This window comes from Lutra lutra, chromosome 16 (genome assembly GCF_902655055.1).
Source record: "Lutra lutra chromosome 16, mLutLut1.2, whole genome shotgun sequence".
NCBI classification, from domain to species: Eukaryota; Metazoa; Chordata; class Mammalia; order Carnivora; family Mustelidae; genus Lutra; species Lutra lutra.
In genome coordinates, this window is record NC_062293.1 from 19886770 (window position 1) to 19906791 (window position 20022).

The 20022-nt window shown below is 45.1% G+C and overlaps 1 protein-coding gene across 1 annotated transcript; it reads left to right on the forward strand.

Moving 5' to 3' along the window:
• Positions 1-5: 5 nt before the first annotated feature.
• RETREG3 (reticulophagy regulator family member 3) lies at positions 6-19396 on the forward strand. The gene is made up of 9 exons (XM_047707600.1): positions 6-336; positions 10169-10275; positions 12200-12230; positions 13164-13290; positions 13947-14031; positions 14832-14969; positions 16019-16101; positions 16716-16848; positions 17277-19396. Exons 1-9 carry the CDS (start codon positions 98-100, stop codon positions 17732-17734), a joined length of 1401 nt encoding a protein of 466 aa, XP_047563556.1. The 5' UTR covers positions 6-97; the 3' UTR covers positions 17735-19396.
• The last annotated feature ends 626 nt before the right edge of the window (positions 19397-20022 follow it).

The following is a 20022-nucleotide window of genomic DNA, read 5'->3' on the forward strand; positions in this document are numbered from 1 at the left end:
GATCGCGGCCTCCCCCGCCGAAACGCGCATCTGCGCAGTAGGTGTTTATTGTGACCGTCGGGCCGCGGCCCCGGATGTTGTGGCTGCCGGGGGGGAGATGGCGGAGGCAGAGGGGGTGGCCGCGGCCCCAGGCCCAGGCTCGGGGCCGACTTTCAGGGGCCGCCGCGCTCTGTCAGGCTCCTGGGAGCGAGACCAGCAGGTTGAGGCGGCGCAGCGGGCCCTGGTGGAGGTGCTGGGGCCTTACGAGCCTCTGCTGAGCCGGGTGCAGGCAGCCCTGGTGTGGGAGCGGCCAGCCAGGAGCGCCCTGTGGTGCCTGGGGCTGAACGCGGCTTTCTGGTGAGAGAACTGGGCCCTCGGAAACCCTCCCAGGCGCGAATTCGTCAGGTTTTTCTAGGGCTCTACCTCTCGCCTCCCTGTTTTCTTCGCTGCATTGGCTCCTTACAGTAACTGTCTAATTTTGCCTCATCTTCCACTCCATCCCGCCTGCAGGCTTTGCACCGCAGTCCTCCCCAGGGCCTTCCAGTCATCGTCCCTGCTTTACTTGTCCCGCAGCCTCACCCCGTACATATGGCAGGAGCTTCTGATAACATCTTGAGCCGCTCGCAGTGAGCGAGGGCGCCTCATTTTGGCTAGGGAAAGCTGTGTCACTTAAGGCTATCACTTCCCGTCTCTTGTTTGCTTAAATGTGGTTCGAAGACCACCCCCCGAGCTCTGATTTTAGTAGTTGTTACTGGGGTAGATGTGTCAGACTTGAGATGTTGCAAAGGTCTCCGTAGGTGTGATAAGAGATCTGAATTAGAATTAGCACGTTAGGTCTTCTTTCTCCTGCTCAAGGGAGTTTGTGAAGTCTGAGCGTCAGTGAGAGCCTCCAAAGCTGCAAGTTGAAAGAAAATTACAAGCTTTTGAAGAACAGTTATGAAATAGTGATAGTGCGGTTTCGCCCGTTTCAAAGCCACTTATGATTGCAACTCCTCCCAAAGAATTAGAGATCCATCCTTAGGCATGGTTTATAGGCAGGGAAATTGAGAATGCCTAAAAGCGTGTGTGAGTTTTCCTCAGCTGGCGAAGTGAGACTGTATATATGCTCTAAGAGACTGTGTGTCATGCTGTGTGAAATGGAACTGCTGCTTCTTGGTTGTCATGACGTAAGGTGGACATAGGTCTTCATACGATCTGCTGAGCATACTTCGGAATTATTCATAACTAAGAAAGGATTATCCACCAAATTCCAAGGGAACTGCAGTATTGGGGAGGGGGTCTACAGCTGAATGAAAAACCTATTCTGGATAAGTCTGAAATGGAACATTTCAAAAAAAAATGTTTTGTTTTTAAGATTTTATTTATTTATTTGACAGAGAGAGAGACAGCAAGAGCAGGAACACAAGCAGGGGGAGTGGGAGAGGGAAAGCAGGCTTCCCAGTGAGCAGGGAACCCAATGTGGGGCTCGATCCCAGGACCCTGAGATCAAGACCTGAGCAGAACACAGACGCTTAACGACTGAGACACCCAGGCATCCCAGACAATATGTTTTTGCTGAAAATACTTTTTCCTCCTAAAATTCTTGGTTTTAAAACCAGCACATTTATTATTTTTTTGTCTGAAAGATTTTTAGTGAACTGGAGCACAATTTAAAATTCATTGACAGAAAGATACAATGTTCAGTTATTACTCCTCACAGTTTGAAGGAGACTCAGATTAAAGGTGTTGCAGCAGTCTCTGACACTAGTTGCTTCCAGAGACTTCAGCAAACTTGGTGATAAAGTTTTCCTACAGCATTCTTCATTTATTTTTGGTAGTGCTTCTTTGATCCCCAGGTGCTTACTTCCTTTCCTCTTCTACTCTGTCAGAAACCTTTAACTAGAGCACATCATTCAAGAGCATTTTCCAAAATGATCTTCTCTTTCTTTCCCCACCTCCCCCATCACAGCCCTAAACCCCAAACCATCCAGTCAAAACTTCATTTTTTTTTACCTACACTGAGATTGTACTCCTAGGGAAAAAATTGGTCCTCATTAAAAGGTTTGGATCCAAGTGTGATTGTCTGATACATAAAAACTCCATCAGGATTTAAATGAATAATGAAACCAAGGGTGTGTTAATACAAATGAATCAGTAGCATGTCTGTTGTTATTTCTCAGGGGACTTTCCATATGCCTCTTGCATGAGAAACTTTAGAAGTAGGTTGTGGAGTTGAGATCTGAACATGGCTGCTCCTACTGTTGGAGTTAGCTTTAATTTTGCCCCTCAGCAGTGTATGTTCAAGTTTACTAACAGGCTAAATTTAGAATCTCACTCAGCTCCTGTTTTCTTACATCTTGGTCTCTTAAAGCCTTGTGATTGGTCCTTATCTCTGCCATTTCCTGGTAGCTTGCCTACTGTGTATCCAGAACATGGTTACTTGTTATATTCCCATCCTTCTCCACAATGTAGGTGAAGAGCTACAGCAGAAGGAAGGTGTGACTCGAGACTCTGGCACTTTGTGGAGAGAGGACTCATACCCATGAAGGTTACAGAGGGACAGCTAAGGTAGTTTGGTAAGGCAGTTCACAGGATTGTTGTTTTAGGAAATGAGCCTCCTTGGGAGGCAGTTCGAGGTTCAAATTGAAGACTAGACTTAACATTCTAGTAACATCATATTTTATATGTGTATTGACATTTCAATTAGTAACTGTTTAGTTTTCAGACTTTATAAATAATGTTTAGAAAATGTAAGAGGATCATTGGCGTTTTTTCCTTTTTTGTTCTGAATAATGATACATCATTAACTGAGATGTTTTATACATTTTGAGGTATTAGAAGATTGGATAGGAGTATAAAAAAATCAGAGTTCAGGTAGGTAGCTCTTAACTTTCATTGATATGTATTCTCACTCAGGGTTTTTCTATGCCTGTGAATGTGCCCTCTTACATCTTAATTAAAAACAGCAACAACGGGGCGCCTGGGTGGCTCAGTGGGTTAAGCCACTGCCTTCGGCTCAGGTCATGATCCCAGGTCCTGGGTTCGAGCCCCACATCGGGCTTTCTGCTCAGCAGGGAGCCTGCTTCCTCCTCTCTCTCTGCCTGCCTCTCTGCTTACTTGTGATTTCTCTCTGTCAAATAAATAAATAAAATCTTTAAAAAAAAAAACAAAACAGCAACAACCCCACCACAAAAGAAAGAGATGTATAGCCTTGCTATATAGTATTCAGGGCTTTCATTCATGTTTTGTTCTGGTTTTTTGTGTTGTTTTTTTTTTTTTTTTTCCCTTCAGGTGCCAGAGCAATTATAGCTATTAGGTCAGAAATCTTCTATATTGCTTCTGGTCACTGATATGTTGTTATCTCTAGGATATTAACAGAAATGTTAACCCTTCCTTTTCGGTAGCTTGTGTTTTCATTAGCCTCAACGCCACCTGTAAATGAGTGATTTGGGGGAAGAATATCTGAGTCCGCAAGAGTGTATCCTCACAGGATCAGAAAAGAACAGGTTAGAGTAACCTGCTGGTTTAACTCTGACCTAGCAGATCAGGGGAGAACCAAGGAGCCTTGGAGATGTGTATGCATTCTAAGCCCTTCCTCTTCTCTTAAGAGTAGCGCATGATTCAAGGAGGGCTAGATGACTCTGGAGCTCCTTTACACTTCTTAACATTCTAGGATTCTAGACAGTCTCTATTAGGGATACTGCTTTAGAGCAATCACAAGTTGATTCCCTGTTGAGATCTGCTTTAACTGTCACTTGTCTGAATTAACCATCCTATACTATACCCTAGGGGATGTTATGGAATCTGTTGTTTCCATGATTAAAAAAATACAGGTGTTCCCTCCCCCACAAAGCCTCCCAAATAAAAAAATGACCGAGAGGGGCACCTGAGTGCCTCAGTGGGTTAAGCCTCTGTCTTCAGCTTGGGTCGTGATCTCCGGGTCCTGGGATCAAGCCCCATGTCCGACTCTGCTCAGCGGGGAGCCTGCTTCCCCATCTCTCTCTGCCCGCCTCTCTGCCTACTTATGATCTCTGTCTGTCAAATAAATAAATAAAAATTTTTTTAAAAAATGAGCAAGAAGTGATTAAGAGTACAACAATTCTGATTTAAACAGTTAGAATATGAGTGAAAAACAATAGTGAGGAACAAGAGATGGAAGGTAGGGTCCGTTTAAGTAAAGACATTTGTTCTATGAGAAAAATTTACAATCAAATTGCAGTTGCAGTCTTTTGAGCACGTGTTTCTAATGCTAGTCTCTGGAAGGTTCTTGTTGGTTTTAGTAGCCAGGGAGACTCCCAAGAATGCCTTGGCTTACTTTTTTTTGTCTCCCTTTCGCCATCAGCTTTTATCTATCCTAATTGCAAGGTTGGGTGCTTTATGTTAATGGACAATCATTAACATAAAGTAGGTGCTTAGCAGCTAGCTGGTTTCATTTCTGGTTTTGTGTAAGCAACAATGATCACTACATTATGTGGGTTGGGTTAATTTTTGTCATTCTCATTTACCAGTGACTGGCTCATTAACCAGACGGCCACAAGTGGTGTACAATAATGGGCTTTTTGTCCCTATAGGATGGGAGGCTTTGTTCTGAAGTGCCAGTGAGACAAGCTTACTCTGTAATAACAAAGGAACCCAGAAATAGTATCTTCTTTGATTGAAGATAGACATATGCCCTTTATTTTTTTATGATTGTAGCATGAACTTTATGATTATAGTAAACTCTAATTTACCTGTACTAATAATGAGGATCCATGGTATAGTTAACCTCAAAAAATTGTTTAGTTTTGGACTTTCTCATGACTTTGCAGGAAACCAGTTTTTTCGAGGAGTATTTTATTTAGACTGATAATTGGATTTTAACCCCTAATAAAGGGGATGGAAGGTTTACAAAAGGACAGGGGGAAAAAGGCAGAAAATAATGAATTGATGGATAGATAATATTTCACTCTCAATAGTAGTAAAGATTTTAAAGTAAATGGCAATGAGTTACTAATTTCTGCTTATTCGTTTATTTTTTATTTATTTAAAAACGTTTTAAGGGGCACCTGGGTGGCTCAGTGAGTTAAAGCCTCTGCCTTCGGCTTGGGTCGTGATTCCAGGGTCCTGGGGTTAAGCCCCACATCAGGCTCCCTGCTCGGTAGGAAACCTGCTTCTCCCTTTTCTACTCCCCCGTTTGTGTTTCCTCTCTTACTGTGTCATTTCTCTGTCAAATAAAAATCTTTAGAAAAATTATTTTTTTAAGATTACTTATTTGAGGGGCGCTTTGGTGGCTCAGTGGGTTAAGCCTCTGCCTTCGCCTCAGGTCATGATCTCTCAGGGTTTTTGAGAGAGAACAGAGGGGAGAGGAAGAGAGAGAATCTCAAGCAGACTCCACGATGAGTGTGGAGCCCAACATAGGGCTTGATCTCACCATCCTGAGATCATGATCTGAGCCGAAACCAAGAGTTGGACACTCAACCAACTGAGCCACCCTGATTTATTAGAGAGAGAGAGAGAGACAGCAAGACTAACTCTAGTTAGTGTTCAAATTTCCAGTTTTTTTCATAAATATTATTTGTGTTTTGGGGCAGTTTGCTGGCTTAGTAGACAGAGCATATATGACTCTTGATCTCAGGTTGGTGAGTTCAAGCCCCACGTTGGGTGTAGAGCTTACTTTAAAAAATTTTTTAAATATTTGTTTTTTTAGTTTGTTTGGGGGGCGCCTGGGTGGCTCAGTGGGTTAAAGCTTCTGCCTTCAGCTCAGGTCATGATCCCAGGGTCCTGGGATCGATGCCCAGCATCGGGCTCTCTGCTCAGCAGGGAGCCTGCTTCTCCGTCTCTCTCTTCCTGCCTCTCTGCCTACTTGTGATCCCTGTCTGCCAAATAAATAAATAAAATCTTTTTTTAAAAAAAGTTTTTACCTATATGGAAGAAACTGATTTCCCAAGAAATGTTATTTTACACCACACAGAAAAACTTCTTCGGAGGTTCCTACATTGGCTTATTCAAGAAAAAAGGTAAATCTGTTCCTAAAATTAATTTATGGACCAGGATTAATCTTGTTCAAGAAGATGTTCACACTTTTAGCCTTCATGACCCAAAAAATACAGCCTTTGTAAAACTCTTTATCACCTTTATCTGCAGGGTAAAATCTAACATGCTTATGATAAAAGGCCCTTCATAATCTGACTCCTGCCTCTCTCCCCATACTCATCTCCTCCTTGTGTTCTGTTTCAGTTCTATCAAAACTGCTTGTCGTTCTTTAAATATGTCATGCCAGCTGGCTCTTCTCCCTGAGTGTCCTCTCCTCCTTCCCCACACCCTTTTGTCTTGTTTTCTTACCATTTATCTTTTTTTTCCCCCCCAGTTATCTCTACACCCAGCATGGGGCTCAAAACCACAACCCAAGATCAAGAGTCACATGCTCCATTGACTGAACCAGCCAGGCACCCCATTCTTACCATTTATCTTTTAAATTCCAGCTTGATGTCCTCCTCTTTGTTGTTATATTGCATGTTATATTGCAAACACAGATAGATGCATAAATACACTTGAGAGTGAGGTCCATGTCTCACTGTTTTCTGTAACTGGGCTGCATACCTCCGGCCTCCACATAAAATGGGCACTCAGTAAGTATTTGCTGGGTTGAGTAGGCGGGGATTATAACAGGCTACCAAAATATAAAGTAGTTCAGGTCTTGGAGAAGCAGTATTTTTTCCTGCCATCATTTTTGGAAAATCAGCCTTTCTTAGGAGAGCTTAATATCCTTTCCCTACCCCAGTTTAGATGGGTGTTAGTAATCATGATCTGGGAAGTGGAAATTGCAGACAGTCTGGATTGCCTCCCCCGGGAGCCCTTTCAAGAACTCTGGAAGGAGCAGTGGTCCTGCCTTATCCTCCTGGGACAGAGAAGCAGCAGTGCTAGGGAGCAGGAAGCTCTAGGGCCCTTATCCTTGGCCTTGTTAAATTTGCTTATTTGTTGCGATGATGAACTGGTCTTGGAGAAAAGATTAATGACCTGAGGCAGCTCGAGAGGCTTATTTTTGTTAAGCTGCTTTCATTCTTTAATCTCATGTGTAATTACAGTGTCCTTTAAGTGGTGGGGTGGAAAAATCGGAATAGGGTTATCATTTGGTGACCAGATTTTTAAGTCCTTGTTTCCTTCATCCTTCATCCTTCGCGTTAGTTTTAAAAATTACATAACATGGATTCATGTTTATTGAAAACAAGTACAAAAATATCTAGAAGCATTGAATTGAATTGAATTGAAGTTCCTCTACCAGTCCCTGCATATGTGTATGTATTGATATATACACGTAGACAAAGCTTTTTTTTTTTCCTTTATGAGGCTCATACTCTGGTATTGTTCTGAGTTACACCAAGCCATTAGGTTGTGTGTTCAGTTGAGAGGAGACAGGTCATTTGTAACCAAACCTTGGTCATCCTTACCCTTGTTTGATCAGTTCCTGTGATAATAGCTGATAACACTTCTACCTTGTAAAGTTGAATAGAACCGTGTGTTAGGCTTGTATTTTCTTGTCTTTCTAGCAAGATATGAAGTATGATATTTTTTTTTTTTAAAGATTTTATTTATTTATTTGACAGAGAGAAATCACAAGTAGGCAGAGAGGCAGGCAGAAGAGAGAGGAGGAAGCAGGCTCCCTGCCGAGCAGAAAGCCTGATGCGGGGCTCGATCCCAGGACCTGGGATCATGACCTGAGCCGAAGGCAGCGGCTTAACCCACTGAGCCACCCAGGCGCCCCTGAAGTATGATATTTTTATAGGCAATTAAGTATGTTGTATCAAAAACTACAAACAGTCCTGCAAGTTTTGTTATTGTTACCACTACAAATAGATGAAGAAACTGAAGAGGTTAAGCTAATTCATTCAAGGACCCATAACTAAGAGTGAGTGTTCAGAGAATCAGATTCAAGCAAGTCTGGCTTTAAAAGCCATCCTCACTGCCCTGCGTAACGGTCTGTGAGGAAGGCTAGTGGTGGTGTTTTCCCTGATGTGTTGCAAATTAGTACTTTTGTAAAATACAATATAAATGAGTTACTAGAAAAATAAAGTTTAAAAAGGGACAGAATATACAAACCCAAATGTGTTCTTAGATTCAAAATTACTTGGTCAGATTGCTATAAAAATTTCTCAGTGTTTACTCTAAATTTAATACTGATTTCCTCACAGATGGGCAGAGTCAACTTGCAGCCCTGCACTGGCCTACAGATACTGAGAGGCACTGCTTTAGAGCCGTAGGTTGCTGTAGTAGAAGGACTCATAGAACTAGTTTTTTTTAGGGATGCCTCGGCGGCTCAGTTGTTTAAACTTCTGCCTTCAGCTCAGATCATGATCCCAGGGTTCTGGGGTCCAGTCCCATGTTGGTGGGTGGGTAGTCCTTGCTCAGCAGGGAGCCTGCTTCTCCCTCTGCCTGCTGCTCCCCCTGCTTGAGAGCTTTCTCTCTGACAAATAAATCAGATCTTTAAGGAAAAAAAAAAACCTACTTTAAAAAAAATTTTTTTTCCACTTTTTGTGGAAGATTTTAAATATTAGAATTTATCAACTTATCATCAATCTGGTTTTACTTTTTTTTTTTTTTTTAAAGATTCTGTTGATTTATTTGACAGTGAGAGAGAGCAGGAGCGGGGGGGAGGCAGAGGCAGAGGGAGAAGCAGGCTCGCAGGCTCCTGCTGAGCCGGGAGCCTGATGTGGGCTTGATCCCAGAACCCTGAAATCATGACCTGAGCCAAAGTCAGATGCTAAACCGACTGAGCCACTCAGGTGCCCTTGTTTCATCTTCTTTCATATTCTTTTCCTTGCCAGACTGTATTATTTTGACATAAATCCCAGATATCTCATCATTTTTTTCATGAATATTATAGTATGTATCTTTTAAAAATAGGGACTCTACCAACCTATTTTTCATAACATTATCACGCCTAAAAAATAAGCAATGGCTCCCTAATATCTTCGGTATGTATTCAGATTTCCCAGATTTTTTGTAAATATCTATTTGTGCTTGATTCCTTCAAATAAAAACTAACTTTTCGGGCACTTGGGTGGCTCAGTTGAGCCACCTGAGGGTCTGCCTTCGGCTCAAGTCATGATCTGGGAGTCCTGGGATCGAGTTCCTCGTCAGGCTCCCAGCTCCACGGGGAGTCTGCTGCTTTCTCTGACCTCCTCTCTCATGCTCTCTCTTATTCTGTCTCTCAAATAAATAAATAAAATCTTAAAAAAAAAAAAAAAAAGAACAATCTTTTCCTTCATTCTGTTATTGTGATGTATTACATTTACTGGTTTTTATATATTAAACTACCCTTGTATTCCTGAAATTAATCCTTTGAATATGTTGCTGAATTCAGTTTGGTAGTTTTTGTTTTTTTTTAAGATTTTATTTATTTATTTGACAGAGGGAGAGATCATAAGTAGGCAGAGAGGCAGGCAGAGAGAGAGAGGTGGGGAAGCAGGCTCCCTGCTGAGCAGAGAGCCCGATGTGGGGCTCAATCCCAGGACCCTGGGATCATGACCTGAGCCAAAGGCAGAGGCTTAACCCACTGAGCCACCCAGGCGCCCCGAGTTTGGTAGTGTTTTATTAAGGATTTTTGCCTCTGTGTTCATAAGGAATGTAGGGCTGTAGTTTTCTTGTAGTGTCTTTGTCTGGCTTTGGTATCAGAGTAATGCTGGCCTCATAAAATTCAATCAAGAGGTATTCCCTCTTCAATTTTTTGGAAATGTTTAAGAAATACTTGTGTTAATTCTGAAGAGTTGCCTTTTAAGATTTTAAGATGTAGCTTCAGTGCTTTCTGTTGACCTTGACCAAATCATTGTACTTTTTGGATCTGAGTTCCTTCATCTGTAAAAGGATATCTGATTGAATTTTGTGCTTTTTAACACATTTCTATCAGTTTGTTGCCCTCCACTAAGGTCTAATTTGGTAGAAAGGTGTTTGCTTTCCTCATAATGAGTTATCAGGAATGAATTTCTCCCTGAAATTAATAGAATTGCAGACTTGAAAGTCGAAAGGGGCTTTAAGAGGTCATTTGATTTAGCCCTCTGCCTTTACAGAAGCAAATTGTTATCATAGGTGAAATAGCTGATATTCAGAAAGTTTAACTGATTTTCCTAAGGTATATAACTAGGACTTAAGTCTGTTTACTGGAGCCTGAATTACACAGATGGTCCCTTCTGAAATTAGCTTAATTGGATAATAATCTGTTTTTCCCTCTCTGTAGGTTCTTTGCACTGACATCCCTTCGTCTTGTGTTTCTGCTTGCATTCAGCTCCATGATCATCGTATGTATAGATCAGTGGAAGAACAAAATCTGGCCTGAAATAAAAGGTTAGTTTGGTAACATTTAGAAGAATCTGAACTGGAAATGGTCTTGCCTTTAATTTTTACCTTTAGTTTTTGGGGTTTATGGGGGTGTATCTAGAACTGGGATATCCTTTCATGTCTGAATTGTTGCTTTAGGAGACACTTGAAGGGTTGGGGCCCCATCTGTAGTTCCTTAGAGCTTTGTTCCAGCCTTCCCATTGTTACCAAGCTCAGGAAATCTGTATCCACCACCTGAGATATTCTTGACCTCATAACTGGCCGGAGGAATAAGTAGTCCTCAAGTTAAAAAAAAAAAATTATCTTTGGATACTGCATCTTTTTTTTTTTTTTTTTTTTTTATTGGACAGACAGAGATCACAAGTAGGCAGAGAGGCAAGCAGAGAGAGAGGAGGAAGCAGGCTCCCTGCTGAGCAGAGAGCCCAATGCACGTCTCCATCCCAGGACCCTGGGATCATGACCCAAGCTGAAGGCAGAGGCTTTAACCCACTGAGCCACCCCAGGCGCCCCTGGATACGGCATCTTTACTGAGGCAGTGTCAGTTTGCCTCCCAGGGATTTCTTATGAATTGTTTATTTGCAAAGCACTAAGCTAAGCATTGTGACTTATGTAAAGTATTTTCTAAGATACGGTTCCTTTTCTCAAAGATGATACACACATAGACAACAGAATGGTACCGGAGATGTCACTCTGCAGCGTGTGATCGGTGTATTTGTCATGTATTTTGGCCCTGGCTCAGGCCTTGATGAAGCAAGAGTTTTGAACAGGTGAAGTGAAAAGTGTGTTTCTAGAGGGGCTAGTAGTTTGATTAATCTGAGAAACCAGAAGCTGCAAAGCATCTCCTGAGAGCAGGGAATTAGTCACTTTTACCAGGACGAAGAGGTCATTATAAAAGGAGTGCTAGAAGAGATAAAACTGAAATTGTTTAGATTTTACAAGCCTTTCAAGTTAGATCTAGAAGTTTAGACTTTATCCCATATGTAGTGTGTGGTCATTGAACATTTTTTTATTAGAGCTATATATTACAGATTAACTCAATAGCATTTTATAGGATCCCAGGGAAGGATAAAAAGGGGAAGGAGAGAGACCTGGTAGGAAACTATGGCTTGTATCTGTGTGAGAAGCAGTCAGAGAGGTGTTCCTGGAAATAAACCATGGGTGACTTAGCTGGGAAGAAGGAAGACACGTGAAGACTGATAAATAGAGGGTTAGGAGGGTAAGGAATAAAAGCCAGCTGTGAGAGTTCAGCGCTAGGAGGGTGGGGGGAATGGCGTTCAGGTACCAGATCCAGTAGTGTCAGGCAGGGGCGTAGGGGTTGAGAGCAAGGAAAATTGATGTATGTTTTTGACATTAATTTTGAAGTGTTGGCAGGATATTTACACCAGAGTATACAGTTTTTAAATACATTCCCATCCTATTTTGCAGAGACTTTAGGCAGTCATGTAGTTCATTCACAGGTCTTATGGCTGGTGAATGTCAAAAGACTTGACCTCATTCATTGTAGTTAATGGAACTTTTTCAAAGAGAAAAGGCAGATTTCCGGGGTTGGAGTGGTTATAACTTGCCTCGGTAACCTGGTGCACGTTGATGTGTATGAGCAACCAAGACACACTTGAGGGGCGGAATGGGTCATTTTTTCATGTGCACCTTGGCTCTTGATTGCAGTAAGTAGAAGGGGCCCTGATGCTCCATTTGGATCCCCTTACCGCCCCACCCCCACCCCTGGAGAAAGGAGCAGGCATCAGCCATCCTCCCCATGTCTGCACTTCCCTAACTCTGTCAGTATAACATTGTGTCTCCTTTTTATTGGCTATTACTATTTTCTTTTCCCCCAAACCTATTAAAACTCGAGCTGTCAGACCAACAGCCTAACATTTTTATGTTTAGTTTTCCCTACCAACTAATGCTGGTGTTTGTTTTAATATTGTAGTGCCAAGACCCGACGCATTAGACAATGAGAGGTATGGAACACTAATTAAATCCCTTTTTGTTGCTCTGATTGATTTTCTTGTTGTAATATTCTGGTTACATGTTGTTAACCCCATGTTATGGATATAGAGTATGACTGAGAACCCAGTCTGTTCCAAATAATCGTCTTAATGAGTCCTAAAGTTTAGGCAGCAGTATGTTGAGATGGCTAGCGTCCTCTGCTATTAACAAGAAACGTTTCTGAAAAAGAAGCATTATAGCGCCATGACCTGGTATGCCAGGGAGTGAGTTGCATTTTTTAGCCCTGCTGTAAAAACGCAGAAGAGGCTTACTTCATTTGTCTCCTGGCTTTTATACCAGGTCATTTAGTGTTTTCTGTGACCTCTGGCTTTTTAAAAGGTCCCCGGTCAGAAAACACATTGGTTCCTGGCGTCAGCAAGCCAAAGATTCATCTTGTGTCTTACAGCTCCTGCTTTATTTCTCAGTTCATTCATCCCATATGTTGGATCCAAGGAATTTCCTTTGCTATGGTTTATTTTGCTCTTGCTGAGTTTCTTTTCTCTCTGAGGGACACACCTACCATTGCCTCCCCTTCAGCAGCAGCAGCGTCAGACTGTGCTCTGCTTTTATCCCTGAATTGCAATCACAGTGAATTGCAATGGTCCGAGGGCGGAGAAGATGTTTCTCAGCACAGAGTGCCTTGGAGCTGGTGGCAGGTTTATACACGTGGACCGGGCGGCTTGCTCATAGGGTGGAGTTGTCAGAACCAGTGTGCTCTCTTAGTCCCTAAATTCAAGTTTCAACCTGGTGAGACAAGAAAAAAGTCCCGCTTCACCTCCAAAGCACCTACGACCAGCCACTCCCCAGCTCCAGTTGTAACCTAGAAGCATTGGCTGCCTACACAGCAAGATGGGGGGAGCCCCTCAACACCCTCCTTTCACAGCTCCCCCTTCTCTCTTCTATAGCTGGGGCTTTGTGCACCCTCGGTTGCTCAGCGTGCCCGAGCTCTGCCACCACGTAGCTGAAGTCTGGGTTAGTGGGACCATTTTCATAAGGAATCTTGTGCTTTTCAAAAAGCAAAACCCAGGCAAGGTAAGACTCTTCCCTTTTCATTTTCATTTCTGGCTTCTTAGTTCAGTTCATGCTAAACTGAAACAGTCCTTTGACTACATAGCCTCATTCAAGAAAGGAAAGACAGTGATGATTGTGGAGACAAAGGGAAGTTATGGGAAGGGGCTTCTGACCAGCCACTAGAACTAAGGGAAGAGCTTGATCGATGACTTCTTTGGGTGCTTGCCTGTTAGATTGAGCCATCTTCCTGCCCTAAGATGGGAAAGAGAGCTTGCTTATGTGTATTCTGTGTCATATTAAACATATGGTAGGTTGTTGGGTTTTTAATTTTTTTTTTACTTTTTTTTTTTTTTTTTTAAATTTAAAAAACCCACCACCAACACTTGCTTTCAGAGAGAATTTTTGGCTGAGCCTATGCAAACCAATTTTCCAGTGGAAAGGGTGCAGCCCTGTTGAGTTAGCAAGGGAGAAGGAATGTGAATAGAATGGACATGCTCCTTTTCATCTCAAACAGATGCACCACGGGGTGCACCGGTGGCTAGACACAGCTCTCATTCTGACCTGCCCACTCATAGTCATAAAGACTCATTTCAGCCACGTCTCCACCTTATCCCTTGTCTGCACCCCAGTCTCCTGCCATGTAACAGAAACTTAATACTGTTTCCTGACTCCTCTAGTTCTGCTTGCTGAGCTGTGGGATACTGACATTTTTGGCCGTCTTGGGCCGCTACATCCCTGGGCTCCTGCTGTCCTACTTGATACGTAAGTATGGCATGTACCTCCCCCAAGCTTCCCCTTCTCCTAGCTTTTCTAGCCAGAGCTAACTCTGGGTCTAGGAAGAGGACTTTTATATCTTGGTTCACCAGGAAATAACCTTTTTATATTTCTGTAACCTGTTTGGTGTCATGAAAATATCTTTCTCCTTGTCTGTAGCAAGCTCCCCAACATCAAGTCCTTTTCTTACCAAGCGAGCTTTAGAAATTGATGACGGTCCATTAACATATATTGTGTTACCAATCATAAAGGACTGTCTGTCCTTATTTAGGAGGAAAGTTTTAGAGTCAGTATATTGTATAACAGCAGAACATAAGTTTTAGGGGTTACTCTACTAGATTCTGCTTATCCTAGAGCACTTCTTTTTCTCCTGGAGTGCAAGGTTTTAAATTCCATTACTTCCTCTTGGCAAGAACTTTGCGTGGGGCCGGGAAACTGAGTAGTTAACGGCTGTGGCCAGCAGCTCCTGTGATTTGTTGAGTCGTTCCTGAGTCGTTGCCGGTCTAGCCTTATTTATGGCTCAGCGACACCCAGATGCAAGTGACCACACCTGGTTCTGTCCTCAATATATCAGCAACACACTCTGCTGTGCGCGGCCACATCGGTGGCCACAGAAGTCTCTGCCATCCAGAACCCCCGCCCCCACCATGTGGCATGGGAGACGAGTAAAGGTCACCGGGAGAATGAAGCAGAACTATGCCCCATCGACTCTCTGGTCAGAGGACACAGTAGAAGAGGGACAGTCCAGCTTCTTCTCCCTTGTGACTATTTCCTACTCCTCCTTTCAGTTGTCACTGTCCTGATGTGGCCCCTAGCCGTGTACCACCGACTGTGGGATCGAGCCTACGTACGGCTGAAGCCAGCTCTGCAGCGGCTGGACTTTAGTGTCCGCGGCTACATGATGTCCAAGCAGAGAGAGAGACAGTGTAAGTGTCAAGGGGAGGCTTCGTTCCACTTGGGCAGTTTGGGGAAGAGAAGAAAAAGCCCATAGGTCTGACATAATGGGTAGGTCCTCAAAAGTGGGAGTGGTGGGATGTGGTGTGTAGGAGGGTGGTAGGTAAAAGTGATATCTTATTCGAGGGAAATCTGTGCAGGCTTACGAGTTTTTGCATTTGAATTCTGGACACTTCCAAGTTGAGTAAAAGTCAGACAGTGAAGATCTCTATCCCTAGAGTTTGCTGCTTTCTGTGAAGCACTTTCCATATACCCAAGCACTGTGGTGGTAGCTCTGCGTATTTTTATTTATTTTATTGTATATTTTTATTTTATTCATGTGTATCTTATTTAACCCTGACAACCTTGAGAAAAGAAATTGAGCTTTATAGTCAGTAAATAGTACCTCCTAACTAAGCCATGCCTCTTTTCACTACTGAAAGCTGCTTTCCAAAGGTGATAGTTTGATACTGCCTGAGAAGCCAGAAGGGTACTAGCCCTATACCCTCCAACACAGGAATGACAGTCGTGTGAACATTCCCCTCCCTTCTGTGGGCTGGGAGGATGGGCTGTTTCATGAAGGCCCAGCATGCTGCCTGTGGTCATGTGGGCCCAGCTCCCCAGCATGGCCAGCTGAATACTATCAGTCCTTAGAAGCCTGATTGAACCAGGGTGGGGCGGCTCCCTTGCCTTCTCTGCAGTGGCATCTACTTTTCGCTTAACATCCTGTTTGCCCACAGCCTATCCTTCGAGTTGCTGATCCTCTGACCAGAACAAAAACGGAGAGGGGCTGGTGGAGGAGAGGCGCTGGGAGAGAGCCTTTCTGTGCTTATTATCAGCTTATCTTGCCGCTGAGGGTCAACAGCTGCCCCCCCACCAGGCATTGTTGTTTTGGTTGTTTTTTTTCAGGCATTGTAATTTTGGTTTGGGTTGTATTTAGAGGGTTCATTTTCTTGTATTCTGATCTTATGCCTTTGAAGTCCGGTGGGTGGGGTTTTTCCTTCAAGGGAAGGTGCCAAGGCCTTCTACTCTTTGCACGCAGTGCGCCGCAGAGCTTTGCACCCAGAGCGTGCCTTGGACAGCCACAGTGACAGTGAAGAGGAGCTCGCGGCCTTCTGTCCTCAGGTATCTTGGATGTGGGAAGTGCACCACCGGCTAGTTTTCTTTTAGCTCCCTTTAACCATATGACGCCTCACATTTAGGCTGTAACTAGGCTTTCAAACTTATGGTGCTCCAGGGCCCCACCCTCCCCTTGCCCCACTAACAGTGAGGAAAGCAGCTCGTGTTATACTGGGACTGTGTGTGTAGGTCTCAGTTTGAACCTGGTGACCAGCACACCCTCTTTCATGTCTCCTTTTAACCCCTGCCATCATGGCAGGACTTCTGGGACTAGTGTGATCGTCTTTTAAACAGCCCAGCTCACCTTTTGTTGGGCAGTGTATCTTCCCAGCCCCCAAGAAAAGTAATCTCTGCATCAGCTACTCGCTTTAGAGTAAGTGGCTGGTTGGCTTCCCCGACTGCTTTCCTTCCTGCTCGAGATCGATAAGTAAGGGTATTTTCCTTGGGGGAGCAACCTAGAAGGATCACGATGCTGACTGAAGTCCCCAGTCGTGTCTGATGGCAGTGCTAGCTGTAGGCTAGCCTTTAAGGCCAGCTAATTAGTAGAGCTATAACTGGGGAACTGCACCTGTTCCTAATGGCATCCGCTCTTCAGGCTTGTTGATCTTTTCTCTCCTAAGCTGGATGATTCTACTGTTGCCAGGGAATTGGCCATCACAGACTCTGAGCACTCAGATGCTGAGGTCTCTTGTACAGACAATGGCACGTTCAATCTTTCACGGGGCCAGACACCTCTAACAGAAGGCTCTGAAGGTGAGGGGGACCATGGATGTGAATTCGTAACGGCTCTGACTGTCGCTGCCCAGCTTCCCGGGGCAGAGAGGATACTGCCCCCTCCTCCCCTATTTTCAGAGGTGTGGAACAGGTGGCAGAGCAGCTTTGGTGGGGGTTGGGGGGTATGGCTGCAGCTGGGATTGTGCTGCTGCTCTCCTTAAAATCCTCAGTAGTCTCGGTTCTAGGCTCCTGTAGAGCATAGGGGAGGAAAGGGAGGGAATTCTTTGGCCAGCAGAGATCACAGCAGTATATAAGTGGAGGGGAAACGCCCACCAGTGCTCCAGGTTTTGCTTTACCCTGAGGAATTCCAGGTAAAAAAATCTGGTTGCATGGTGCTGACTTTGTGGGGCTAAGGCACAGGAGTGCCAGACTGTTGCCATGTCTCAGACACCCCTCTGTTCTCCCAGACCTAGATGGTCACAGTGATCCAGAAGAATCCTTTGCCAGAGACCTTCCAGACTTCCCTTCCATTAATGTGGATCCCACTGGTCTGGATGATGAGGACGATACCAGCATTGGGATGCCTAGCTTGATGTACCGTTCCCCACCAGGGGCTGAGGAGCTCCAGAACCCGCCTGCCAGCCAGGAGGAGGCTGTGCTGCCAGAGCTCCTGCTCAGTGCCCTGCCTGCAGGGTCCCACCTCACCAGCAACCTCGCCAGCCTGGTCTCCCAGGGCATGATCCATCTGGCCCTGTCAGGGGCCTCCCAGCCAGGCCCTTCTGGCCTGCCTCCCCGGAGAACAACAAGAGGCTTCCTCCGGGCCCCCAGTTCAGACCTGGACACTGATGCTGAGGGGGATGACTTTGAACTTCTGGACCAGTCGGAGCTGAATCAGCTGGACCCTGCCAGTTCCAGGAGCCACTGAAGCAGAGACTCCTTTTAGGGGTCACTGTAGTTTAGGTTTTTTTTTCTCCCTATCCCACTTAAGGTGAAGGGGCAAGGGAAGAACCCAGGTCCCATCCGCTGAATTACATATGAGTGCTTGGTGGCCTGGCAGAAGCTCAGGCCTGCCAAGAGGATGGATGCTCACGCCCCTGCTACCCGCTGGACGCCCGGTTCTGAGCTCAGTCGCTGCAGCGAGAGTGCTCCCCTGAGGGAGGCTTGTCTCCCCCAGAATGGTACTTTGGGGGAACAAAATAATCAGGGGTATTGGTTCCCCTTTGAGGGGGTGCTGCTGTTCGCTTCTAGGTATGGGTGCTCGGGGGCCCTCCGTGACAGAAGCACCCTTCCCTTCCTCCCTCCCTCCATCACCTCCTTGGAGCTCCAAGTCAGCAGCAGCTGCCATCCTCCTCTTTTGCGAAGCCATGATTTGATTTGTCTTTTTCTAAGCAAGTTTTTTGGTTGGGCAGAGCAGGCCTGCTCCTTCTGCCCCAGCCCATCCTCATTTCTTGAGGCCTAACCTCCAGTGCTCCAAAGTAGTGCTTGTGAAATTTAAGAACTGTGAACATGTTGTGGGGGCGGGCTTCTTCGACATTACCTTGGGCTGTGGGGTCAGCTGGCTGAGAGGGCGAGTGCCTCTGTGTCTCCTGGTCTCATGGAATCTTCTGAAGCTGCCTGGTTACTTCTGGTGCTGCTACCCCTGGCTCCATTTGACCATCAGCCTGAGCAACGAGCAAAGCAATACCATACCATATCCATGTCCGTGCTCCTGTTGCCTCCCCGGCTCCTCCGCTGGAGCAGCAATGGTTGCGCGGCGTGTCAGGGAGCACTTTACCAGTGGCCCGCCGGCATTCGCGCAGGGCCCAGCTCTTCCTGCACCAGCTCTTCCTACTCCCTGTTCAGTTCCTTTAATACTTTCATTTTTAACTGCTTCCCAACTTGGTGGGGCCTCCTTTAAGGAGAACCCAGTTAGCAAGAATGTGTCTGTAGTCAGTAGAGACTTCTCTGAGGGGTATGTGTTCTACTGCCCCTAGAAAAATCATGTGAGACAAAAACTAAAAATGATCATTCTAGACCTGTGCCAGCCTACAGCCTCTCTTTGGCTCCCCAGTCAGAGCTCAGGCCAAACTGTTCTGTCCTCTTGCCCTCTGCATTAACCCTTTGCTGATCCTCAGGGACCACTCCCCCAACACCCCCATACCTGGGCAAGGGATGTTGGACAGAGCCCATTTTCGTGTGCTGCAGGTGGGAGTGTGCTAACATGTTTGCTCTTGGTTGATGGAAAAGGTAGAGGCCAGAAGTGAAAACTAAGGGAGAAGAGCTAGGTGCCTGTTTCATAGTCACTTGTGTGTGTGAAGTTTAGGGGTAAATGGCATCTCCCTGCTTTATGGTTCTCAGACTTTGGACAGAACCCAGATGTCTCATAGGTGAGCTCTGATGTGGGAAAAAACGGGAAGTGTGGAAGAGGAGTGGGTTTGGGTGTGTTTGCAGGAGTGTGGGTAGCTTCAGGCCTTGGAAGTTGGCAAGAGGGAGGAAGGAAGGAGAGCAAAATCTTCAGAAGGTGTTTCTTGTGCCCGGGGGATCCGGCTCTGAATCTCCTTAGTCCTCCACTGTGAACTGGGGTGGGGATGGGCGGCGGGGGGGGGCGGGGGGGAGTGGTGCTGGGGAATAAATCTTGTATGAGAACAATCTTTAAGAGACTGGTATTGAATGGTGTCTTGCCCTTGGTAAGGACAGCTGGTTAATCTGAGATGGGATTAATCTGAGGTGACAGCCTCAGAAGAGTAAGCCCGGGTGTGAGGGACCCACCTGCCTGTCCCTATTTGTGACCTTTGTGATGGTCAGAACAATCACCACATACGAGGCCACTTCCCCTCCCTAGGAGAGCCCAGGCAGCACAACTGGCACTCTCGGCTAGCATCTAGCTTGCACTCCCATCATTTTTGTTTTTTTAAAGATTGTATTTATGTATTTGTCAGAGAGGGGGAGAGAGCGCACAAGCAGGGAGTGGCAAACAAGAGGGAGAGAAGCAGGCTCCCTGCTGAACAAGGAGCTGGACCTGAGGACCTGAGCTGAAGGCAGAAACCCAGCCAACCGAGCCACCTAGGCATCCCCATTTTTAATTCTTAATATTGTTCCCTAGCCGTGTGAAGACAAGTAGGTGCTTCAAAGGCTAATGAGACTTTAGGTAACAGGTTTTACTTTTTTTTTTTTTAATTTTTTAAGATTTTATTTATTTGACAGATCACAAGTAGGCAGAGAGGCAGGCAGAGA